At 35.2% G+C, this 27,198-nt stretch overlaps 2 protein-coding genes across 2 annotated transcripts in view; both read right to left on the reverse strand.

The window, feature by feature from the left end:
* Positions 1 to 99: 99 nt before the first annotated feature.
* On the reverse strand, positions 100 to 789 carry LOC143573933 (disease resistance protein Roq1-like). The gene has a single exon (XM_077058697.1). The coding sequence runs from the start codon at positions 787 to 789 to the stop codon at positions 100 to 102; it is 690 nt and encodes a 229-aa protein (XP_076914812.1).
* A 10,530-nt stretch (positions 790 to 11,319) lies between these two features.
* The window catches only part of LOC143573935 (disease resistance protein RPS4B-like), a 28,169-nt gene continuing 12,290 nt past the window's right edge, over positions 11,320 to 27,198 (reverse strand). Inside the window, exons 2-7 of the mRNA XM_077058698.1 lie at positions 25,300 to 26,431; positions 24,897 to 25,220; positions 23,865 to 24,758; positions 22,178 to 22,781; positions 22,048 to 22,097; positions 11,320 to 13,413 (exon numbers count right to left, since the gene is read on the reverse strand). Of these exons, the coding sequence (XP_076914813.1) occupies positions 11,320 to 13,413; positions 22,048 to 22,097; positions 22,178 to 22,781; positions 23,865 to 24,758; positions 24,897 to 25,220; positions 25,300 to 26,431 (5,098 nt within the window). The remainder of the gene's footprint in view (positions 13,414 to 22,047; positions 22,098 to 22,177; positions 22,782 to 23,864; positions 24,759 to 24,896; positions 25,221 to 25,299; positions 26,432 to 27,198) is intronic.

Consider the following 27,198-nt stretch of genomic DNA (forward strand, 5'->3'; position numbering starts at 1 on the left):
CGCAATATGCTTAAACAACTCCCTATTATTATCGTATGGAAAAGAGTCGATGCTCACCTTCAATACCTTTTTTATATTGCGATGTGGTTCTTTCATTAACTATGTTATGCAGTCATTCCAGTGTGCTACATCATGTTGTTGCAATGAGCATCCCAAGACTTTAAGAGCCAATGGATTTCCCTCACAATACTCCACAAGCTTTTCTAAAACCTCCTCATAACCATCTTCAGGCTTTTTCCCCTTAAATGCGTGAATGCGTAAAAGCCCTAGTGATTCGTCATCATTTAAACCTTTAAGTGAGACCTTCTTATGCTTGGGTTGAACTTGTGGATTAAATAACTTCCACGTTTCTGCTAAAGAAGAATCCTTGGTTGTAATTATGATTTTGCTTCCTTTACAAAAACCTTTTTTTCCTAATAAAGCATCCAATTGGTCGTGACTACCGATATTATCAAGCACTATGAAAACCCTTTTATGGGCTAGTTCAATCTCAATCTTAGGGATGTATTTATTGACACTTTCACATCTTTGATCAGCTTTAACTGCAATGTCTCTATGAAGTTTCTTTTGTAAATCAAGCAAGCAATCCATACCGTTTGTTTTCTTCACATCTTGCATTGATATCTTCAATAAAGCTTCTTTTTGCAAAACTACTATGGTGCAAACCAAACACATACCTTGCCAAAGACGTCTTCCCAATCCCACCATGCCTACAATTGTGAGCATGTCAGCACTATGACAAGATCCATCGGTCAACCACGAACCAATTAAGTCAATGCAATCTTCCATCCCGGTTAGATTTGGCAGGGTAGCACATAAGAGTACACCCAATCTATGACGGATGTTGATAACAACTTCTTCAATGAATTTGGTCTCCTTCCTGTGAATAATTCAAGTGAGAAATCTAAAAAAGCCTCTTCAACATATACAAAAATTTGAAGTTCTAAACCAAATTATCACTATGTGTAACATCCTGAATATTTCGTGCTAAATTTAACGACTATAGAAGTTGAAGAGTCAACTTGTCATTTATTAAACTGAAGTTCAAGGGCCAAAGTGTGATTTTGCTAAACTCGATTCCAGCGGACCGCTATTCAGTCTCTCAATGGTCCGCTGAGAATTAATAAATGCAGCGGACTGCTGAACCTTTTGCCAACGATCCGCTGAGCAATCAACCCGGTGCTAACGCGTGACAGATAACAATTCATCAGTGTCTGGCACGTGCTGATGACTCATTGCCCCCAACGGACCGCTTACGGCCCCGCCCAAGGTCGCTAACAACTAGCTAGATAACTATAAGATCTGACAAGAATTGGCACGTGTCCAATGACCTTGATGACAAAAGGCGGCAACGGGCTCTTTAGGGTTTCCCCGGCATCCTCCAGGGTTGTCGAGTTCGGTTATAAATAGCAGGCATGGGCTGGCCAATTGGAGCATCACACTCCATTGCCTTGCCATGATATTTGTCCCTGCTTCCCGGGTGGAGACGTGTCCCCGAGCCTTAGAGTTTGTCACATGTTTTCAAGATCCCGATGTATTGTTCAAGTAAAAGTTCTGCTTGTTTACCGAAGCTATAACCTAATCGTATAGCTGGTTGTTCAAGTATTTATTATCACTATAGTAAATCCATTATTTAGCTTAGACTCTAGTTATGGGCATATTCGAACCTTAAAATGCTATAATAGACAAACTTAACGTTTTATGCAATGTTTTTGACAAAATGAACGGTTGGGTTTGTGGAGGGTTGGTTCGGTTTGGGCCGGTTTACTTGAATATGGATTAAGTGGGTTTTATAGAGATGGAAGACATGGGAGGTTTGGGCCGGCCCTATATCTCTTTATTAGGGTCCGTTTATGTTATCATGTTCGCTAAGCTAGAAACCCTAACTAGTCTCTACATAATGTAATCATTGTACTTGTATTTCCTGATCATGAGTGAGGTAGTAGCAATAATAAAATACCTGGTTGTAGCCCGTGGACTTAAGGTCAGTATAGACCGAACCACGTAAATCTCGTGTGTTCATCTTTGTTTATTTGTCTCTTGCAGTATTTTTTGTGTTTGTGTGTGTTCAAGATCCTAACAAGTAGTATCAAGAGCTTAGGTTTGTTACACACGGGAGAACACGATCGTGAGAGGATAGAGTATTGTGAGATCTAGGGTTGGAGTTTTTTTCGGTAGGCTCGATATATTGCATCTTGTTTTGTTTGTTCGTTGGTGAGATAAATTACTAAAACTAGCATATGTCTTTTTTTAATCCGGTGGCCGTTTGGAAGAAAAGGAAAGCAGCAAAGCTTCCATTATTTTTTTTGTCTTCTTGTGGGTTTAGTAACAAAGGTGGAGTTTTGCTTTTCTTTTGTTCAACACACAACAACAAGCTAGTTTGCTTGTTTGCCGATCAGAAGCTTAAGGAGGTTTTGACCAGATTTCTCTTTTTTTCTTTGGACCATAATTATATTGGCAGTTAAGCATATATATATATATATATATATATATATATATATATATATATATATATATATATAGGTATATATATATATATATATAGGTATTGGATCATTTCATAAGTCTTTTTACAACAAGAAGTGCGAGGAGTGAAGGTGTAACTCCATTAATCCCTAATTTCATTACATTTCTTATGTGTAGGTGCATTGTGTAGGTGCATATGTATGTGTGTAGGTACGCATGTTTGTATATGTGTACACATGTTTGTATGTGTGTAGGTACATAGGTTTGAATGTGGCTCGGTGCATTTATATGTTTGTAGGTAGGTTTGAATGTGTAATTAAGACATAAATACAATCAACCTACATATATGTATGTAACATCATATGAAAGGGAGTGAAATTAGGGATTAATGGAGTTATACATTAATATACCAGGATATAACCCGTGTTACACACGGGTTGAAATTTGATATGTAACAAAGTGTATATAAACAAGCATAAGATATCATAAAATTTACAACCATAAAGATATCATATATCTCTATATTGGAGATATAGAGAATAACATTGTTTACATAAGCAGTTACTAATTACACAAACTTAAGTTTATAACAAAAGTCATGAAAATATTAGATATTAACAGTCTTATACCAACATGATCTTCAAAATTTCCGTCCTCAAACAAAATCATCCGGCCTTAAAGTCTGAAAAAAACAAACAAACAATGGAACTCAATTAACAATTAAACAAAAATGTTGACGTATACCATAATGACTTTATGTGAACACAGGTTGAAAATAGATAAATAACAAAATAAACATAGACAAATTTACAAACCATCAACTTCTTCAAAAAAAAACCTACATTCACAACTTGACAAACAAAATAAACGATTATAGAAGTTTATTGTATGTTTTTGAAAGTTTTTAGTTATGAACTAAACTAATAACTTAAATAGACAACACAAAGTAAACAATGAAAGTAAAAAATTTAGAGTAATCAACTACATAACTAAGTTATTGGTGTTAAATTAAATTTTATCTTCAGATTCCAAAGAGTTTCGAAGATCATCAAAATTTGAGTCATAGTTCTCACACTCAAACAACCATTTTACCTACTCGCTAACTTCATTTTCCAAATTCAAATGTGTCATTTCTTTTATAACATTAGCAAGTTTCAAGTGATACAAATCTCTTAAAAGAAACAGATCTTTGGATTCCAATATTGATTTAGGGTAGTACCCGTGTTGCACACGGTGAAACATATTTTAAAACATAATATATATGTAACATCATATAAATTTAATGAAATGCAAATGTTATATTTATAAATAAATGATACTTTTACATGAATTATAAGACATCATAACTTATTTGAATCAAATACAAAAATATTCAAAGACTAACAAAATTAAATGAAAAGTTAAAAATATTTTATAACTTATATCATTAGTACAATAATAAGCAGACAAAGGAAATTAGTCTCCAGGTCACTAAAACAATTCTACAATGTCAATTCAACAAAACTTTTATCCCAATATTGATTCAAAAGATGAACTCTATCTAAGACATTTATTGCACATCAATAACTATAATGTTTATTATTTTAAGATATTACCCGTGTTTATTTGCACATAAATTGTAAATTGAAATGATTTGGAATAATTGTAAATTATAATCTGGAAAATGGTTGAAGGTGTGAATTGGTAAATATTAGTTATTTATAAAATTATATGGTTGTCTATAACGATTATGTATTTTTGTAAAATATGAAAGTGTAGAAATAAGATGTACATGAATTTGTAAAATATAATATAAATTGAAATGAGACAAAAACGTACTGTAACATTACAGAGAAATCATGTCGTTTTTTACTCCGTATTATGTAAATTTTTGATTTTACATAACAACATCAATAAATAACATCATCAATAAAACATCTAATTATTTGTCTTTAATTCGTTTGAATATTTACTTATTTACTTAACATTAACTTATTAACTTTAATCTTTGAAGTAACAATATTCCATTTTAAACTTTGACAATTAATTTATTGTTAATATAAAAACAATTACCTTATTTACTTTAATATTAACTTCAATAGTTTCGAAAATCAATTTAGTAAACATATACCAAAAATATATGGATATTCAAAAATATACAATAATATTTTCTTTTATGTAACAAAATTTAAAATGAATATTCAAAAATGAAATATACATCAATATTAAAATTAAAATCTATACGTATTATAAACTCATGATCAACTCGTGAAATTAGATTATATGAGTCGGACAACTACCTGAAATAATAAAAACGAATATTAATATTGATATTATGGATTATTTTAATTATAACTAATAACCGGAAAAAATTAAAGGTGTTACCGGAAACATGAAAATTAAAGGTGTCACCGGAAAATAGATTGTATAAGCCGTGACACTCACCTGAAATTATAAAGTTGAATATTAATGTTAATATTATGCAACCATTGTTATAGGTAAAACAAATATTCGGATAACCTAACCGCAAATACTTACCGGAAATACTTACCGGAAAAACGAAAAAATGGAATATAAAGTTTTGATTAACAAACTAAAAAGAAAACTTGAGCAAATAAATCGAGTAGATAACCTAAAATAATTAAAAGCAACCATTGTTAAAGGTATAACACATAGCCAGAAAAACTCAACGGAAAATCTTACAGGAAAAAATTAATACGTCCACATATAACCTTCATCGCCATTTATGATTTACAACCTAAACTGATTTTAATAAAATCAGTTAACAATAAGAATAAAGATAAAAAGGTTAGAGGAAACAATAACCAGAAAAAAATTTAACGTTGCTGGAAATAGATAGATCAAGATAGGAAGTTCATTATAATATATATACTTACCGGAAAATTAATACAAATCTATATCCATATTCGTCGGAATATATGAATAGGAGAAAGGAGATCCGACTAAACTATAAAAAGAGAGAAAAAGTTGATTAGGGTAAATAATTAAGAAATGTTATGGTTTAAATATAGGTTAGTGGATGAGTTGTCATGATTATGAAAGGAAATGGGTGACATGGCAATGAGGTGGCATCCTATGTGGAAACCCTAGAATGGTGACATGTGGAAATCGCTCCTTGCTTTAATAGTATGTATAGATATACATCACTTCTCGCTGTAATATCAATTCTCGCAAGATCCATCTCCTATATATATATATATATATATAAAGAGAGAGAGAGAGATAAGGGTTAAAATAAAAATAGATAGCTTCCAAAGAATGATAAGAAGAGCATAAAATTTGAAGTTAGGAAACTAAATAGTCTAAATTATAGATCCTAGGAAAGTATTTGGAATTTTAGAAACTAGCTATCTCAATCTCTAGATCATATACTCTTCCTAAAAACTATCTATTTTTATTTTAGCCTACCCTATATATATATATATATATATATATATAAGAGATATATATATATATATATATATATATATATATATAAGAGAAATAGGTTGAGATCCAATTAAGCAAAGGACGAGCCAATCAGATTCTATTTTTGCAGAGAACGGTTTGTTGAATCAAAAGAGATCGATTACAGAGACCAAGAACCATTGCCAACCGTATTGTTAGGTTATATTATTTCAGTTTAAAGTTTCATTTTTCTAATTTTTAATTCGTTATTCCGTTGCGGTTTAAATAGGTTGATTTTTTAACAGAGTTCAGTTGAACAACCGTTAAGTTCAGGCACGCGCCATTGTTGTGTCTATCTCTGTTTTTTATCTGATTTTTGTTTTAGTCAATGTCATGGCAGAAGACGGAAAGGGTTTGATACATAAGTTTGATGGACATAAGTTTGGTTGGCGGAAGATGCAAATTGAGGCACTACTTTGCCAGAAAGACTTGGATGTGGTGTTTGAGGATGAAATACCAGAAAAGTTGTCAGATGAAGATTGGAAGAAGTTAGACAAGAAAGCCAGGGCTTGTATTACTTTGTCGTTGTCGGAAGACGTGGCGCTTAACAACATAAAAGAAACCACAGCATGTGGTATGATTGAGACACTATCCAACATGTATGAGAAGCCTTCGACAACGAATAAAGTCTATCTTATCCGAGAGCAAGTGACAACAAGAATGAAAGAGGGTGGATCAGTTACAGCGCATATCAACAATCTTAATTCGATCATGTTTCTCTTAGTTTCAGTCGACATTAAGTTTGATGATGAAGTTCAAGGTCTTTGGTTATTATCCTAATTGCCCGACAGTTGGTCTCAAACAGTGATTGCGGTTTGTAGTTCGTCTACAAAAACAACTATTTATGGGATTCGAGACTTGATTCTTGGAGAAGATTCAAGACGCAAAAGTTCAGGTGAATCATCAAGCAATATGTTAGTTACAGAAGGCAGAGGTAGGGAAAACAACGAGGCAATAGGAGCAGGAAGAGGAGTCAGTCTAAGACTCTTAAAGATATTAAATGTTGGAATTGTAAAGAGAAAGGACACTTCAGGAATCAGTATCCCAATAATAAGAAAGAAGTGAGCGTCACAGAAGACGACACAGATGACAGGGTTAGTAGTGATGAGGCTTTGGATTGTAGTGTTGAGAGTAACGTTGATTCTTGGGTTATGGATTCTAGTGCATCGTTTCATGCCACTCACTACAGTGAAACGATAAAGAATCTAAAGTTTGATGATTTTGGAAGGGTAAGACTTGCGAACAATGAAGTTCTTGATGTTACGGGCATGTGTGACATTGATTTGAAGACTTTAGCTGGTTCATGGACTTTGAGAGATGTCAGAGTTATTTATTCCAGGTCTAAAGAGATTGATGATTTCAGTTGGGTAGTTGGATGATCAGGGGCATGAAGTTAAGTTCGGGAATGGACAATGGAAGGTGGTTAAAGGTAATCTTATCATGGAGCGAGGAAGAAAGAGAGGTTCACTGTACATGGTCAATTTACCATTTGAGGGAGTTACCGCCCCAAACCGGTTCACAGAGTTTAGTGGGCAGAAAGGAGAAAAACCTAGAGCCACATTTCAGATTTAGGTTGGTCATGTATGGAAGGGTTCAGGAAAAGCAGTTTAAGGTGTTCGTGATAGTGGGAGCCCTGGCAATCAGTCAGTCAAAGCTTTAGTTACATCTACAAGGAGACATTAGGTTAAAAGAACCGGTGTTCCATATGTTAATGTCTCTTCAGAAGGTTACTTGCTACATATGAAAAGTGTTGTTTGTTCTTAGGGTATTCCAGGATCCGGTAGTTCGTGTAAGTGGGAGCCGATAGGGACAGAGGACGATTCAGTGGCGGTTTTAGCCATGACTGATGTATTGGAGCTCGGGGGAGCTTCAATGAGCCTTCAGTTTAATTGATGAGAAGGCAGTTGCAACCAGGTGAGTCGAGGAGATTACTAGACGTACAAGTGTTCACAGTGGATGGCAGTTTGAAGTTTATCAAGCCTCCAAATGGGAGATTGTTGGGTTTGTGGAGGCTTGGCTCGGTTTGGGCCCGGTTTACTTGAAGATGGATTAAGTGGGTTTGATAGAGATGGAAGACATTATATCTCCTTATTAGGGTCCGTTTATGTTATCTTGTTCCCTAAGCTAGAAATCCTAACTAGTCTCTATATAAAGGAATCGTTGTACTTGTATTTCCTCATGAGTGAGGTAGTAGCAATTATAAAATACCCTGGTAGGTCAGTCTAGACCGAACCACATAAATCTCTTGTGTTCATCTTGTTTATTTATCTCTTGCAGTATTATTCGTGTTTGTGTGTGTCCAAGATCCTAACATCTTCATGATAAAGAAGCGTAAACTTTTGAATGATAATAAATCAAAAAGACTAAAGGTGTTCTGTTTAAATGTGGAGAAATGTTTTTAACTATAAAATAAGATGAACCTTTTACGGTGTTTAAAACTATACAGAAAGACTATAGAAATATGAAGCAACTATAGACCTGATATAATCAATCGATCATATTTAGTTGCAAAGGAACTAGTATTATAAGGTGAATACACTCTTACCTTTTTTACAAAATATTTGCACGAGCCAAAGTTTACGTAGGATTCATATATCCATAAAACTTTATAAAACAAAGTAATTGATGGTACTCAGAATAGAGTGTACGTTTGTCTGGACCTTACATATTTGGTCTAACATTGCGCACCGTCCCACACTTAGTCATTCCCCTGCTCGTTGAGAGTCGAAGTCAATTGTGTCATTAGGGGAATGGTTTTGTGTATATATTTAGTTGTTAAGGACTTAAGGCTTTGGACGCTGTCTACTAAGTCGTTTTGAGGTGAACTTTGAATTGTAAAAAAGTTAGCGTTATTCACCAGCAATTGTTCTGACTTATTTTCCGAACTATTTTCAGATAATCAATAAGGAAAGTCAGAATGCACGATATATGGAGATATAGCAATTACATGCTATCGGATGTCTCATACTTGTTTTGAAATGTTATATCAATGTGAATCATTATTTTTAATGAACACAATTTTGTAAACAAATAACGGGTGTTTCATTACTGATATATATAAGTTAATATTTTAATGCACCTATTATTTTGTTGCGTAACCAAACTTTGATAAATTGAAAAAATGTAGTACCAACTTTTGGTGATACGTCTAAGCATTTGTAGTCGATCAGAATTCGTGGGAATAAAATCTGAATTAAGACTATTGTGAAGTGTTCGTTGGTTTATTGAATGAGGGGTCGTTAATAAAAGTTCAAAGAGTTGAATGCCAGATTCACACATAATCATTAGAGAATTATTATTGGATAAACCCCGCTTTAAGAATACTTCATGGATTAAGGTCAAAAGTAATTTTTGAATACGGTGTTGCCGCTGCGCCCTCTGACCTATTGACCCACACTTATCGAACGTTGCCCTTTGACATTTTCCTAATGCTTGTCCATATCTGGGAGTAATAAGGGCTATGAATGGGGATTGATCTGAAGTTTAGTGAGAGTTGAATATGTACTCGATATCAAATTTTGTTCTCTCAATTTTGTTAGAGTCTGACATCTTGGCCCCCCGTTGATTCAAAGTGGTTTAATGCATGCTCGTGCTCAAACCGAAGGGTTTTATTTACCATTTGAATCTTCATCGAGAATGAGTGTAAATACAGAACTTACAGAGAATATACCATGTGATAAATCAACCTCCAATGATTTGGAGAGGTTGGGAAGTATTATTTATAATCGAGGAATTACAAAAGTCTCTCTCATAATTATGGAGAGTCAAACCAAATACAAGGAAATGGAATAATCACATTTAATACAATTAATAGAAAACATTCACAAATTATTTCCTTTAATAGCATCAAACTCTTCACCGGTAGATACAATGATCAGTGTCATGGAATTCACCTCTCCTCTTATTAAATTACCAATGAGAACATGAGAAGTAGGAACATCATTGTATATGCCAAACACCCAGGTATTTCATGGTGAGCAAGGACAACTGAAGGAATACCCGGTGGAGGCTAAACATGTTATTTTCAGTGTCAAGTCGGGGACATTTCTTCCGTCCAGTCATCAAAGTTACTGTAATTAACTCTTGGAAGATTGGGTTGAGCTTTGTTGTGATATCTTGATCATGCTTGTGAAGTTCTTGCCATTTCTCAGCCTTGCTATTATCTTCTTCAATTTCATCGGTAACATACTTTGCTGGCCTATTTGTGAAAACAATCTCTACAGCACTGTCACACCCCAACCTACGACGAAACATACCAGAACACGACTAAATTTGTATCATAGCTTAAAAGACACTAAATAAGTACAGTGACAATAACTAATTATCTCATTCAAATTAAAGTACACATTGTCTAAAAAAAAGATAACAAATCCAAACATATACATCAACTCAAACAACTGTTCTTTATTTTCAAATAAAAGCTTATGGTCCAATTAAGTCTTCAAATGTCACTTCATCCCAAATTACTACCTCCGATATGCGTAAAAGTAATATATATTGTCAACAATGTGTTGAGCGAGTAACCACGGTTTTGTTATATATAGTAAAAAAAGTAACAATTCCTCGTGACATGTGAATCACAACAACTAGTATAGCAACACTTACCTGAAAGTGAACGGAATGAGTAGAAACCACCGAAAAGTCAAAGACTTGGAATCTTGAAAGTCAAACCGCCAAGAACTTGCCAATTGGCAACAAAAACCCTGAAGAGAGAGGGATTTTGAGGAGCAACATTATTTGGGTTTACGGGTGTAGATTATATAGAGGGGCCGGTTAAACACTTAAACTCATTTAATTTAAGAGATTTGGTGTATAATTTGATTATGGAATCAAATGAATGTAATTAAGGTTGATAACAACAACTTAAACAACAAGATAACGAATTGAGAGTGGGAAATTGTCCCAAACATGTCTTGAAGGTTACTCAAGAGATTATGGCGATTGGAATCGAACTGGCATCAAATCAAAGATGCCAAAATTCTTTTCCTGACAACAACGTCGGTTGCGCATCGCGACGGGCTTAAGCTCCTCTCGTCGCGTAGTGCGAACGACAATGAGACTCCAAGAAACCTTCCCCGCGACGAGGGAGCAGAACCATGAATCGATTTTTGACATTTTTAGCTCCTGGACTTAGATTAAATGCGATAGTAGGCCAAAATAAGAAATCGTAAGGTTTGGTAGTCGGTTACATATAACATACAAACATAAAATATAATGAACACCATAAACACTCAATAAATACGAGATTTTATTAATGCAGATAATGCGAATACAAACCCGGGTCTGGTATAAAATACAAATACAATGAAATGGAGAAAACCGAGATGTTACAAGCACCGTAAGAAATATCAAGTGTGCCAGCAATATAAGTACTTACAGGCTGGGAGGTGGAACTCCAAAATTTTCTTATTTATAGCTAGGAGGTTTGCCAATGAGTTGATCGAAGTCATTGTGTTTGAAGAAGATACTATTGTCTTCACCCCCAATGTGTTCACCAGAAAGAGTCCAATCATCCAAATCATCAAGTGCATCAAGATTAACGATTACACCACCACCACCACGATCATCATCATTATCGTTGTTGTCACTGTCATTCTTGATTTCATCATTATTGTCACCATCACCATAACTTGTATTCTCTTCTCCATTTTTATCATTTTCTTCCTCATTTTCTTCATCATCCTCAAGGTTAACCACCTCTGTATTCACCTTAGGATCGTCATCATCAACATGATCACTATCATTATCATCTTCATCATGTGAACTGTTATCAATCTCAACACCTGCAGTTTCATCCTCTTCTTCATCAGATGTCTCGTCATCGTTTTCTTCTTGAATAAGAGATTTGCTCAATGTGTCAATGGAACTGACTAACTTGGTCAAAGTGTCAGAGTATCTCTTAGTCGATCTTGCCTGACGTTTGTGCTTTCTGCCCAGATATTTCTCAAGCTTCTCGAGATCTTTGATGTTCTTTTTGGTTAATTTCTGAACCTTTCTATTCTTTAACTGCAGTTTCAGTGTTTTTCTTTCATGTCTACCCTCTAACTCTGTAATTTTCTTGTTAGCTGCAGCCAAGTCGGTTTCTGTTTTCGCCAACTTTGTTTTCGCCTCAGCCATCTCTTTTTCTAGACTTTCAACCATCCTCACTAAATCAGATTGGTCTTTCATCAACTCAAGAGCTTCAAGTCTCTTACTCTGGTTTTCAAATTGCTCTTCATTAGCCTTCTTCAGCTCTTCAAGAGATTGCGTTTGCATTTCATTTGAATTTTTTTGTTTTATGATGAAAGTTCTGATGTGCCCCAAAGCATCATTTTTGTTTACATTCTCTTTCTCAAGATTTTTTATTCTGTGAATAATAATATCCTTTGCCAACTTGGGAGGAGGGGGAGAAAATTTGGAAGATTCGGGTTTAGATTTCTGTGATTCTTCAATCATTTTCTCTGTTATTTCAGGCTCAACGGTCTTTCTCAATCGCTTTCTTTTCAAAGGGGACTCGGAAGTCTCTAAAGTAGAGGGGCCATCAACAGGAGGTTCGTCGGTGGCCTTCCTCTTGTATTTTTGTGACACTTTAGACTTTCCCTTATCGGTTTCCTCAGGATCTTCCTCCTCTTCTATTTCAGTTTCTTCAGCATCAGAAGACTCATCAACCAACTCATAATCTAAACCGGCTCTGTCGGCCCCAAAGATCAGATCAACATCCTCTTCAGTTTCAGCGAACTGACCAAATTTTACCAAAGGCTTGGTAAAGCTGTCAGCCTTCTTCCGGATTGCCATCGCATCAAATTCACTTTCACCAATTACAACCATAGGATGAGCCTCCCTAGCAGGATTTTCAAGGTCCTTCGCCTGATCATTGATGATTAACTGAATAAATCGTGGATAAAGCAAAAACGGGGTCTCCCTCTCTTTAACATGTGAATAGATTGATTCGAAGATAAACTGAGAATAGTTGAAATCTTCCTTGTTCACCAGCTTATACATCAATGTAAACAGTTCCAGACTCAAGTGGTCAAAACCTCCTTGTAACTTGGAAATGCAATGAGTTGTAACATGCACAAGAAACTTCCAGTATGGAGGTAGAGCGTCAGTAAATGGGTAAGAGCTTTCATGACCCTTGTTGCCTAAGAATGCATATGCATCTTCTTTCTTTAACTTGCCTTTGAAAGCATCTTTGTGGTCATTGATTTGTAGTGTCTTGCGGATGATGTCTTCATTAACTAAAATCGCCTGCCCTTGAATCGTTGCGGCAACAAACGGTACGTTGCCACTTGATCCTTGCACAGCAGTGGTCCAAAATTCTTTGATCCAATCTTCATAGATGATAGGACTAGCACTAAATGCATATGCCAAAGGACATGATTGTAATCCTTTGATCATAGATATGAAATACTTGTGCTTAGGCCTAGTGGGCAGTTCCAATGAGACAGATTGGTTGTGATCTTTAATCAAAGCATTCATGGACTGCATTGGCTTAGGAGCCTTCAATTTCTTATGAGACATCTGTATTAGCAGACAAAAAGTTAGATATATATTTAATGCGCACGAATTATTTATAAGATAATATAGGTATTATAATACTTACTAATTATAGATTAGTCATTTTAAAAGGATGGTTAATACATATATATTTGTAGGAAATATAGGATATCTTGTTTAATTTTGTAGCTAAAAATCAAAGGGGTATTTTGATAGTTTTAGATATATTATAATGTATGTATTGTGTATAGGTGTTAGTAATATTTACACATGAGATATAAACTAAATAAGATTTAAGTTTTAGATTATAAGTTAAATAGTTATAATAAAAATAAGTCGTAATTAAGTTAAAATATTTCCACAATAAGTATATATAGGAATTACAATATGAAGGCTTATAATTATATTATATATGTCCAATGTAAGTGTAAGGATTGATTTCTTTTGAGAACCACTTTGAGTTTTAAGAACTCGAAAGAACTTAACGTAACAAATTTTTTTTCGAATTTTTTTTACACATGTGTAATACGTAAGTGTAAGTGATGTACAAAAAATTAAGGTATTTTTTTACACACCGAATCTACTTTTTACACATGTGTAACTAACGTTTAAACTTGTGTAATTATCAAAAATACTTATTCTCCCTCCTGCTTCATTTTTTAATTAAATTTAATCTCAGCCACATATTTCATATCATTTAATTAAATGTGTGGTTCAAAATTGAGTTCTTAAAGTTCTTAAAACTCACTATGGTTCTCAATATAACCCTCCTCGTAAGTGTAATTTTAAGCCCAAATCATGAAAATTTTTAAGTGTGGAAAGGGATTTCGCAAACGTTAAGATTCCGCAAAAGATTTGGAAATCGCAGAACAAATTTCGCCCAATCATAGAACTTGAAGAGCCTACTTAAGAATTGGGCTCTGGGTTATGGCCCACTAAACAACTAATATGCCACAATAGATGGGCCCAAGCCCAGAAGGAAGAAGGCATAATAAAACAGAGGCCCAAGTCAACAAAAAGGAAATGTCATTATTGGCCTGACAAAAGAAAGGACCCAGACACGCACGCTTTAGAGAATAAGGGCAATGCCCAACATATAATAGAACGTCCCCTGTAACTCTTACGAAGAAGGGAGGAACCGCTAGACAAAAGCTAAACTAAGAGCCCAGTGGATAAAGAGAGCCCCCTTTGACCATATGTAACGAATGATATGTATATGTAATGGGGACAAACTAATCTCACTTTTTTCAACCAACTCTTGTAACATACATACAGATTCATCATAATAATAATCATCCTTATCATCTCACAAATCACCATTCTTATCTAGAACCATCTCTAAATCCTTGCTTAAACATCCACGGTTCAATCAGGTTCCAACAGAACTCGCAATCCGTGGGACCTGTTGATATAAGGTCTCACCATCGGTTTTAGAAAGAATGATTGATCCCAACTTGTGTGGAATGCCTTTGCCGTTCCCCTCAGGTTCCGACGAAGATTACACGGTGCTTTCTGGAAAACTATCCTTGGTGCTCTCAGTCCACCGTTTTTCGAAAACAAACACCAACCCAGTTCATATTTTCTGGCGTTACGTCCATTGCCGGAATCGTTTTTCAATTCTTCGGAAAATTCTAAGAATTCCAAAATCTTGAGGTCTTCTACGACGAGTCTTGGAAAGTCAGACATGACGACTGCCGTCAACCAACAAGACACATACTCGCTTTTGTTTACTAAGACGATATGGAAGTCAAAGTCATCACGGCGGAAAGTACGAAAATAACCCCATATTTATACGAACCAATAAAGATGTCGTACATGCATGCATTGTAGAACAAGTGGGAAGAAAAGCAACAAACAATGTGAACACGACTCTGTTTTGAAACCCCCGCCCTTAGATCAAGGAGTATAAACATGTTTTGATCCCTCCATGCAAATGGCCAGATCCCCCCTCCTCGCGTAATCTTCGTGAAATGCGAATCTACACATGTTTAGGTAAATATGGAATTTGATACAAAAATTCATGAACTATGTGGTAAAATGGCGAGTCAAATGGCCACTCACACATTTAGATAACCATGACCCTTTTGTTGGCAGAAATATTGTTTTGTAAAAAGGAATAAGGATAAAACAAAGTAAAGATAATAATGAGTAAGGATATGCAAGTATAAACTTTAAACAGAGGGTATTGCATGGTATACATAAAAACAATTGTATATTTATGGTGAGGAGAAAGCTATGTTATTTGTTTAATAGTAAAAATAAGAAAAGGACTGGTGAATGCATAATATTAGCATAAAGCAATTGAAAGGTAGGTAAAGCAATTGAAAGGTAGGTCAACCATCATTATATATGATGATAATGCACAATATTAGCATAAAGCAATTGAAAGGTCGGTAAAGCAATTGAAAGGTAGGTCAACCATCATTAACTATGGTTTGGTTTAGAAACAAGGAAAATAAGGGACTGGAAGTAGATGTACTTTTTAAAGTTGAAAGCATTGTCACTTCTTTCAAATGCACGTAAGTCAAAGATGTTGGTGACTAACTTGCTTTTATATTCCCAATATTCGTAAGAAATAAGAATGGAAAATATAGCTTATGTTTAGGAAGGAAATGACCCCCCCCCCTTCCGTAGACTCATGTGTTTAGAAACTATTACATGTTCGAAAATGTCCTTTATTATATAGGGGAAAATTCCATCATAAGAGACTATGTATTTGAGAGGTCCTTCATCAAGTTGCTTCCTCTAAGAGAAAAATAATTTTAAACTACTACCAGACCATGGTACGACATAATTAGAAACAATGTTTGAATTAACAATCTTTATTAAAATTGTAAAAAGTTTTGCATATCATACAACCTATAGTGCATACTTAGACCTCCTGCATAGGAGACAATTCTTGAGTTTGTTGTGCTAGAAATCTTGAGATGTTGAAGAACAAATGGGTACATATTTGAAACTGTTTTTCAAGAAGGAAGAATTTCTTTTGGGGTACTGCGGGTTCCCCCAAAGAGGGGAACGATTCTCGCCCAAGTGACTAGAATTTGAAAGGACCTCTACTTAACGATTCCTTTGTAAGGAAGCCCCTTACTAAATAATCTCTCCGGAACACCCCCCTTACAATATATTTCCTTCAGAACGAGGTCCTTACTAAACAAACCTTCATGACAAATCCCCTTCCAAGACAAGCAAGTCATAGCAGAGCCCTCTCCCATGAAGAGCCTCTTTTCAAGACAATCCATTCATAATGATGTTCCTTCCAAAACAATACCTTCATAACAAACACTCCTCCCAGACAATCCATATTGAAGCCCCTTGCCATATTGCAAGAGTTTTTTCCAAAGATGAAGATTCCTTTTCCAAGAGAGGAGGTGTTTAAAAATTCCCTACATGAACAAAACATTATCATTGTGCAAGAGTTCCTTGCAAAGAAAAACAACCTCTTCCAGATTTTCGTTCTCAAGAAGAATAATCCCTTTTCAATTAAGAAAGTACTTGAAAAGTTTTTTCCCATGGGAAAGGAGAGCATTCTAAAACAACATCTCACATTGCAAGATTTTCCTCCAATGAAGAATAATTCCCTTACGTTGGACGAGGTATTTGAGAAGCACCTTCTGTGAGGAATGAAAGCCTTCTACAACTACTTTATGCATTACATTAATTTTATCTGAACGAGAGGAATCCCCCTAATGTTTGAAGGTACTTCTTTCCGTCATTTCTCCTTGCTACATTAACAACATTCCATAGTACGAGAGTTTTCTATAAAGAAGAGAACTCCTAGTCCAAGGGAAGGCATATGTAAAAGGTTAATTCCATTAAGAAGGAACCCTCTCCCTACACCAACATGGAGCTGGGGTACTAGTTTGACATTGCATCGTTGTGTCGTGGTCTTCGTTATTGAAGTTTCTTTAATACGACAAGAGGGACCCCGTTCATCAGCTTTCTGTGCATGAATATGTGTCTCATAAAGAAATTGTCATCTTAAAGAGTCCCCCAAGAAGTATAGTCTCATTCCAATGAAATAGGTATTGGAAAAGTCCCTCCCAAGAGGAAGGAGAGCCTTCTTCAACAACATCTCATCATCTTTCAAAATTTTCCTTTTGAAGAAGAAGAAGAGTCTATTTCTAAAGAGTGAAAAAGTCGCTATGAAAAACAAGAGACTCGTGTAGCAACACTTTACATTCCAAGAATTTTCCAAGGGAAAGAAACTTCCATATACACAACATCTTTTGTAAGAAGGGAATGGCCCCTTCCATCGTCCTTCATGTGTTAGACACCTAACATGTATTAAAATTATTTTATGCTTTTATATTTATGGTTAGCAAATATAATTGATTGATTATTGCTTATAATTCCCCAAAATGGGATAAAGCCCTCTTTAAAAGGCACAATACTTATAATTCCCCAGATGGGATAAAGCCATCTTTAAGCGGCACGATACTTATAATTCCCCCAAATGGGATAAAGCCCTCTTTAAGAGACACAATACTTATAATTCCCTCATATGAGATAAACCCTCTTTAAGAGGCACAATATTCCCCCTAATGGGAAAATTACATCAATTCTCCTTCACAAGTGTGGAAGGAAGGCTCAGATGAGGGGCTTGGATCCATATACAAAAATAGCCCATGCTTATAATTTCCCTTGAGGAAAACAACCTCATCAATGAGGCTCCATGCTTATAATTTTTCCCAAGGAAAACAACCCATCAATGATTCTTTATGCTTATAATTTCCCTCGAGGAAAACAGCCCCATCAATGAGGCTCCATGCTTATAATTTCCCCGAGGAAAATAGACCCATCAATGAGGCTCCATACTTATACTCTCCCCCATGGAAAACAACCCCATCCATAAGGCTCAATACTTATAATATCCCGAGAGAAAAATATCTCCTTCTAAAAGCCCCTTCAAATCATCATGATTAATGTTGGTGGTTTGATACATTTCATCATATATCATCAGATTGGAGATTGTTTGTGTACGTTAAGGAAACTTGGGTTTAAAGTCCTTTAGCCCAATCATAAATAGTTAGCATAAATGATGCTAAGAAAATGGGTCTCCGTCCTATGAGGGGTCCAAGCCAAAAAAGCCCAGAAGAAACCAAGAAACTTGAGGAGTACTAATTAATCTAACCAAACATCCAACCAACCAGACAAGAGGGAGATAGGAAATGCAAATTTGAAAGTTAGAAAAGTAGCAAGCAGTTAAAAGAAATGTAGGCGATCCGAAAGGTATCATGACCTCTTAAGGGGGGCATAAGAGGCATTTTCAAAACTATCACCAATTTAGGTGTGGCCCAGTGATGGGCTGAGGAGATAAAAGGAAGATTGGTAAAGGATGAGGTTGCTCAGGAAATGATAAGGATGAGCCCGTCATGGTTTAGTTAATTACCTCTATCATAAATAACAAGGATAATAGACAGGACATACTCGTTGTACCAATCGTTAAGGTGATGGTGATATCGGTAAAAGATATCAACACTATCCTTGTGAAGAAAGCTTAAAGATGGGTAAATGTCTTTAGAAGATACATAGAGAAGCGTTGAACCATTTGAGATAACACGAAAATTGGGCCATTAGAGAAAACGACATAAATGGACACTTCCGGAGGATAAAGAAAGCACAATGGAGGCCGAATTAAAAGTGCAGCGGAAAACTGATATAAGTCTATTACAGTTGTCATAAATAACGAGTGCAATGAACTGGGGAGACTTGAAGAGGTTAACTTTGAAATGAGTTCTCCGAATGATAAGAGTAATAGGCCCAGTAGCAAACAAGGCCCCAAATTGAGTGTGGCTAAAGTAAGGAAGCCCAAAAAAAAGTACTTAAAAGACCTCCCAAAGTAACTAAACGAAACCAAGGGTTCTAGGGGGGTTAAGGACTTATCCAATCGACCTAAACAAGTTGGTAGTATCAACCTAAAAGAAATGGTTAGAACAACACATGTGCCAGGCCATGTTGTTGGAATGGATGGGAAAAGTCAAAGAGAACAATGCTTCCAAAAGAAAGCTCCTAGGTTGAGAATCAACATTCAATTGAAGTTTAGGGTGGATCACGCAAGAGGTCACGACAAAGGTAGAATAGAGACTTATTGTAAGTCCATTATACTCGTCATACATAACGAGCACAATGGAATTGGTAGACTTGAAGAGCCTACCTTGGGTTTGGGCTTCTTAGGCGGCACAGACGAATGAAAAGGTTAGCATAAGGCCAGTAAAAGAGCTCACGCGGGCCAACAAGAAGAAGAAAGGAGAAGGATTTAGTCAAATAAGGATTACATTAGGAGACCTTTTCAAGATTACTGTTCCCTAAGCAGGTGAAAGGATCAAGGAAAGTATGCTTCCTAAACCCAGCTAATGGCCGAAGGATAAAAGGCCAAGACAGGGACTTAAAAGAGAAAGGAAGAAACCGGACCCAGGAAACTACTCATCTAGGATAATTAAGGAATAGGAAATGTAAAGGGGACCTCCTCCTCCCTCATATATAAGAAAGAACAATACTTGTAAAAACGGGGGACAAAATTCTCCTAATTTGCTTAAAAGAGAAGTAAAAAGACAGGTATAATAGGACAGAAAGAAAGGAGACATCATGAAGATGGGGCTGAGATGAAGGTTTGGAACAGACTAAGTCAATTATCCTTGTCATAAATAACAAGGATAATAGATTGGAAGACTTGAAGAGCCTACCTAGGAATTAGGCTCTCAAACTGGGCCCACAAAACTAATATGCCACCAGCCTAATAGATGGGCCCAAGGCCAGAAGGAAGAAGGCATAATAAGACAGAGGTCCAAGTCAACAAGAATGAAAGGTCACTATTGGCCTGACAAAAGAAAGGACCCAGACACGCACGCTTCAGAGAATAAGGGCAAGGTCCAGCGGATAATAGAACGTCCCCTGCAACTCTGACGAGGAAAGGAAGGAACCGCTTGACAAAAGCAAACTAAGAGCCCAGTGGATAAAGAGAGCCCCCTTTGACTATGTATAAGGAATGATATGTATATATAATGGGACACTAATCTCACTTTTTTTTAACCAACTCTTGTAACATACATACATATTCATCATCATAATAATCATCCTTATCATCTCACAAATAACCATTCTTATCTAGAACCACATTCGAATCCTTGCTTAAACATCTATGATTCAATCAGGGTTCCAACAGAACTCGCAAAAACATTGGAACCGGCAAAGCTCGTGATCTCGCAAAAATGCTTTTGCAATTTCATAATTTCTAAGACTAATGCGATTTCTATAATTTCACGTAATAATGTGATTTCTAATTTCTATGATTTCGTGTAATTTTCTAATGCGTTTTCTATTATTTCGCGTAGTCTAAACTGATGTGATGCCTAAAGTTTCATGATTTCTATCATTCTAGAACTAATTCAGTATAGATTAGGTGTCACCATCTATATGATAACACCCCTATACCATCAATTTCTCCATATATACTGATCCAATCTTCGATCAAATCTGGATCTGTGATGACAACAATTCTATGTAAACAAAAATAAAAAGCCATAACACATATTTTGTAGTAGTGTCTCTAGGGTTTGATATCCCAGACTTCTTTTCGCTATATTACATTCGGTAGGTACACTTGCCCGTCGTTAGTGATCTGGTTTATTACTAGGTTTGTCTAGTTCAGTCTTACGTTAGACACTGTTAGAACATCAAGTGTCGGTAATGAGTGAAGGAGGAGTGGAAGGATAAACATGAAATTGGTTGAACAAGTAATCATGGTTGAAGAGCCAGCTGGTCTATTGCGAGAATTAGTCTTGTTTTGCTCCTATAATCTCGGTCTTCTTATTGTAGACTTGATATGTTGTTTTGTTAGTCACATAACCAACAAAGTAACCTTTGCATGCCTTATATGCGAACTTTAACCCTTAATTGGCTTCGGTGTGTAGTAGAGTGCATGGAAAACTGAACGTCTTGATTAGTTAACTTGAGGTTTAATTTTGTAGTAGATATCATATGGAGTCTTCCCCACTCGTTTGTTGAGCAAAACACGATTTTGCACAAAGCATGTAGTGTTGGCATCTTCAACCTAGAAGAAGAGAGGCAACTTTGAGTCTCATAGCATTGTTCTTGCTGTCTCGATCAACGTACAATTTCGTCGTTCGGCTACACTATTTTGTTGTGTTGTAATAGCAACATTGTATTGACGTACAATCCCTCTTTGTGTCACAAAAGACATTCAAAGTTCGGTTACATAACTCCATCCCATTGTCACTTTTTATCCCCTTGACCGTCTTGTATGCTTGATTTTCACTGAGGATCAATAATCTCTTTAGAATATGCGCCAATTGTAGGTCCCAAAACTGGATGTAGACAATAACACGGATTAATCCGTGATGTCAAAGGCGTATTGCGATGACACCTCTTGAATCTCGTATCGCTTTATGGAACGAGAAAGAACGAGTAGAGGAAGGAGAATTACCTCAAAAGTGCCAAGAGGTCTAGAGTGATGTGACAAGCCCTTGTCTCATAGGCCTCTTGTCTTTCATATAAAAGGCCTAATGGGCTTGGAGTTAGCTCTATATTATAAACGATAAAGCAAACATGAAAACAACATAAAAGCTAATCTATTACACGAGTCAAATATTAATGGCCTTACAGTTAGACTATGAGTTTAGATGTTGACATATTTACCTGATTAGGCTTCTTCTTTTGTGAGAATGCTTTGAACATCATTCTCGCTTCTAATGAAAAGAAAAAAAAAGATAATTAATTATTATTTATAAAGACTATACTAAATTTTATTAATAAAAATGACATTTACCTTTATAAACGTCATTACCAATGAAATGATGATATTCGTCATATACTTCTGGTATAAGCCGCACAAAACTGAAGTAATCGAGGATGTATTTTCCCGATTTTAGTTGAAAGGGAGATAGATCTCCACCGATAATGTGATTCCATGACCTGTAATAACGCAACACATCCTCCTCCTCCTCATTTCCTTCAACATCATACACAAAACTACACCCGCACTCGATTACCTTTAGTGTATGATTCTCTTCATCATCATCGTGAAGCTGTGCTATATCGATAGTAATGCCATCGCCATCTTTCATCTCATTCGGCCCAAACATCCAATGGCTTAGCAAACATATACACTTTCCATCTGCCTGTACTTTTTCAATATAATGGTTATAAATCCAGGTTTGTTTTTTTGTAGAATTAGTAATTGTGATAACTGGCATTCTAAACTCATCATGTGGAGCCGTCTCCACACAATAAGAGAAATTTAATCCTCGAAGGTTGTTAGGAGATGATGGGATGGTAAATGAGCTTGATGGCCCCTTGCTTCTATAACTAATCCAGTCCGGCATTTCTTCCCCCTCATAAACTGTGCTGAATATTCCAAATTCATAATACAACTGCCAAGTAAAAAATTAATTAATCAACTTAAATTCATAATACATACCTTCACACTACAAAGAGACTTAATTATAATTATATATATATATATATATTAGATGGATGCTCACATGATACGGGTGTTTAAATGCGGACTCTGTTAAACATGTAACAATTATGAGTGTTTATGATTCGGTTTAGAACCTTGAAATTGTTTAAACCGATCATTGGTTTAGTTTCAAGGTTGTTGTTTTTTTTACTTTTGATCTGTTGATCGGCTTCAAAATTTTCAAACAGTAGCGAATGCCAAACGGTTTGGTTCGCATTTATACCGGAGAAACCATACCATACTGTAAATGTTAGAATACATTTTAATCTTTTTATTATTTAGAATTAGATATGTTTGGTTATATATATATATATATATATATATTAGATATAGTTAAAATATTATTGAACAAAATCTTTTTATTACAAGTAAACTTGGCCATTACAACTTTAACTTAACCTAACTCCAGTATGAATTTTTTTTTTTGTAATATTTGTTCTTGTTATTATTTTGCATCATAAGTCTTTAATTAATGTTTACCGTGACTAAAATTATCATTCTTCATATTATGATCTTCCTAAGTATCATATTTTGTTGATGCTTAGCTAGAATAGATGATACAATTAAATTAATAATCATTTTAAACAAAATTTATTATCAAATCTTAAACTACGAAACAAAACATGAATCAGGCCGTTACTAACAGTTTGGTTGTCAATTTTCATTTTTCAATGGTTCAGTTTTTGTTTTGGACGACAAAAAATCGGTTTCAATGGTTGGGCTAACATGTTTAGCATAAAAACCATCAAAACCGGCATTGAACATTCCTACGTAACACGTATATTTTTTAAAATGAAAAATATATAACAATATCATACTCAAATTAAAGCGAATAAAATGTTTGTTTTTATGGTACGCTTTTTTACAAAAAAAAAATTTACGGTCATTTAAAAATCGTGAGTGACAAGTTGATTTAAAGTTGAAATTAAAAACATAATATGGTTAAAGATGAGAGAACAAACTTGTAAGTTAGGTACGTTAATTGAGAGAAAACCTGGATTGGAGATTCTTCTAGTCTTCCTTCCCTTTGCCAAAGACTAACGCGAGTTCTTAAGGATCTTTCTTTAATACGCTTTAAAATTTTCCAGCCTAAAATATGTAACAACTTTTCCTCTACGTCTGCCAAAGCTTGGATTTTCACAATGCCATCAACTTCAATTGCCGAATTCAATGATAATTCCCAATCGTGTAATCTGATCGGGGACATGTCCGGATCAAATTTAATCCTCCTTAACAAAGGCGGAATCTCATCTACGAAAGCAGGGCGAGCACTGATCGATAGTTCTCTTAGTGTACGTGGAGGGCACTCGATTGAACTAACCATGTCACATTTATCCATGGAAAGTAACTTAAGTCTAGGAAGGGTTCTCACACAACTGGGCATTGAAACAATTGGATTGTTATCTAAATATAAGTTCTCTAACATGGTTAGGCAACTCAAGTCCATGGGAAAGGATTCGTTACACAGGTTATTATCGGTAAGTGACAACCTGGTTAGTGAGTTTGGTAAGAACGTCAAACAACTTGGCCTAGCCACCATAATGCCAGATGAAGAGGTTTGGGAGCTTGTAGCTATATCAGATGAATCCATATCTGACCTTCCGAAATTACAACCGTCTAACAACAGTACTTTAACCTTCTTTAAGTTGCCTATTGGAATCTTTTTGAGCTTGTAGCAGTAACTCAGATCAATGTGGACAAGTTCAACACATTGCTTAATTGATTCACGCACCTCAATTAAACTTATGCAGTTTCTAGCTACTAACCTCTCAAGTGCAGGGAGTTTAAAAAAGCCACCGACACTATGAAGCTGTTCGCAGAAACTCAAATCAAGAATCTTCAATGATCCAAGCAATCGATTCTCTTTTGTGCGTGGTTCAACAGATTGCTGAAATAGAGGTACGTTAAAATAAGTTATGAAATGCATTTACTCAAGATGAAAGAACAATAACTGTGATTTTGAAATACTACGTTTTATCTAAGTATTGATTATTATCATTCTCATACACAATAACTAAAATCTTACCTTTTGCCTCTTGGCACGGGGTTGTGGGTCACTATAAGACATGTCAAAAGATTCAATATTGCTATAAGACATGTCAAGAGAAACCAAATTATCCATTGGTATATCTAAAGGTATAGACTTTAATGGGAACCCATGCATACACAACCATCTTAATTCTTTTGGAAAATTTTCATAATGTCCTTGTAATTGCACATAATTGAGTTGTAGTAGCATCAAGTTATCCATTTTGATAAATGAATTAGTTTCCAGCTCAAATGATCCACGTAAGTTAGTTTTGTCAAGCATTCTCGTGTCAAGGGAAAGGCCTATAGTATTTTCCTTACCCTGCGAAAAAAGAGAATTAGACAGTAAGAATACTTAAAACATGCATGACTACTAAAAGATATACATGCCTCGATCTTACCTTTTTGCCTTTCAACAGTTTAAATGACTCCTCGTGATGCCATACTCGACTACGCTTCCATGGCATGTTCGGCGATTCTTGACGTACCAAGTCTCTTCCCAACTCTCGAAGCAGTTGATGCATCGTCAACTCATTATCCCATCCGATTCTAAGAAGACATTTGTTGATGAGAGTCTTGATACCAGTTGTTGTGTTTACATTACACGCTTTCAATATTGTAGCAGTCACATAATTATCTATTCCCACAAAAAAGCACGCAATATGCTTAAACAACTCCTTGTTATTATCGGATGGCAAAGAATCAACGCTCACCTTCAATACCTTTTTTATATCGTAATGTGGTTCTTTCATTAACTCTGTTATGCAGTCATTCCAGTGTGCTACATCATGTTGTTGCAATGAGCATCCCAAAACTTCAAGAGCCAATGGATTTCCTTCACAATACGTCACAAGCTTTTCTAAAACCTCCTCATAACCATCTTTAGGCTTTTGGCTCTTAAATGCGTGAAAGCATAAAAGCTCTCGTGATTCGTCCTTATATAAACCTTCAAGTGAGACCTTCTTATGCTTGGGTTGAACTTGTGGATTGAATAAGTCACACGTTTCTGTTAAAGAAGAATCCTTGGTTGTAATTATGATTTTGCTTCCTTTACTAAAACCTTTTTTTCCTAATAAAGCATCCAACTGTGTGCGACTACCAATATCATCAAGCACTATGAAAACCCTTTTACGAGCTAGTTCAATCTCAATCTTAGGGATGTATTCACCGACACTTTTACCTCTATGATCAGCTTTAACTGCAATGTCTCCGTGAAGTTTCTTTTGTAAATCAAGCAATCCATCATGTTTGTTTTCTTCACATCTTGCATTGATATCTTCAATAAAGCTTCTTTTTACAAATTTACTATGGTGCAACCCAAAAACATACCTTGCCAAAGACGTCTTCCCAATCCCACCCATGCCTACAATTGTGAGAATGTCGGCACTATGACAAGATCCATTAGTCAACCACAAACCAATTTTGTCAATGCAAGCTTTCATCCCGATTAGATTTGGCAGGGTAGCACATAAGAGCACACCCAATCTACGATGGATGTCGATAACAACTTCTTCAATGAAACCTGTCTCCTTCCTGTGAATAGTTTAAGTGAGAAATTTGAAACAGCTTCATCTACATACTAGTTTTTATCCCCTGTAATACAGGGTTGTTTTATATTATTTGTTATAGTATTTATATATTTATTGAATTATTATTTTTTTATTATATGAAAGTTAATAATATACTTATGGTTTGATGATAAATTATTTCACAAAAAATGATATGCTATAACCCGGCTTAAAAGCTATATGATTTTGATGAGACCCAAGACCCGTTTATGATTTTTACTATAAAATTGGTTATTTAATTATAATAATATTTATAAAAGTTAATAATATACTTATAGTTTGATGAGATCCAAGACTCGTTTAGGTTTTTTACTATCAAATTGGTTTTTTAATTTGAATAATATATATATCTTTTTTTAAAATAAATAAGATATTATTTTTAGTATATCCTATTTTATAGGATTTTTACATCAATAATTTGTTAAGAATAATTTTTAATTTAATGAGATGTTATAACCCGTTTAAAGAATATCTGGGTTTGATAAGACCCATACCCATGAATTCGGGTCAAATGCATGAGAAGCCTCCATTTAAAAATCAAGCAAATCTTGTGACTCAGAAAAAAAGGGGAGCGACCACATCGCGACACATATGCTTTTATGTTTTCGTTTATATATATTATAGATATGAAAATTTAAAGTTCTAAACCAAATATTTCATTATGTGTAACATCATGAATATTTCATGCTAAATTTAATGACTTTAGAAGTTGAAGGGTCAATTTGTCATTTA

Source organism: Bidens hawaiensis, unplaced genomic scaffold, assembly GCF_021521415.1.
Source record: "Bidens hawaiensis isolate Kalapana, Puna unplaced genomic scaffold, B.hawaiensis_p1.1 tig00026727_1, whole genome shotgun sequence".
NCBI lineage: Eukaryota > Viridiplantae > Streptophyta > Magnoliopsida > Asterales > Asteraceae > Bidens > Bidens hawaiensis.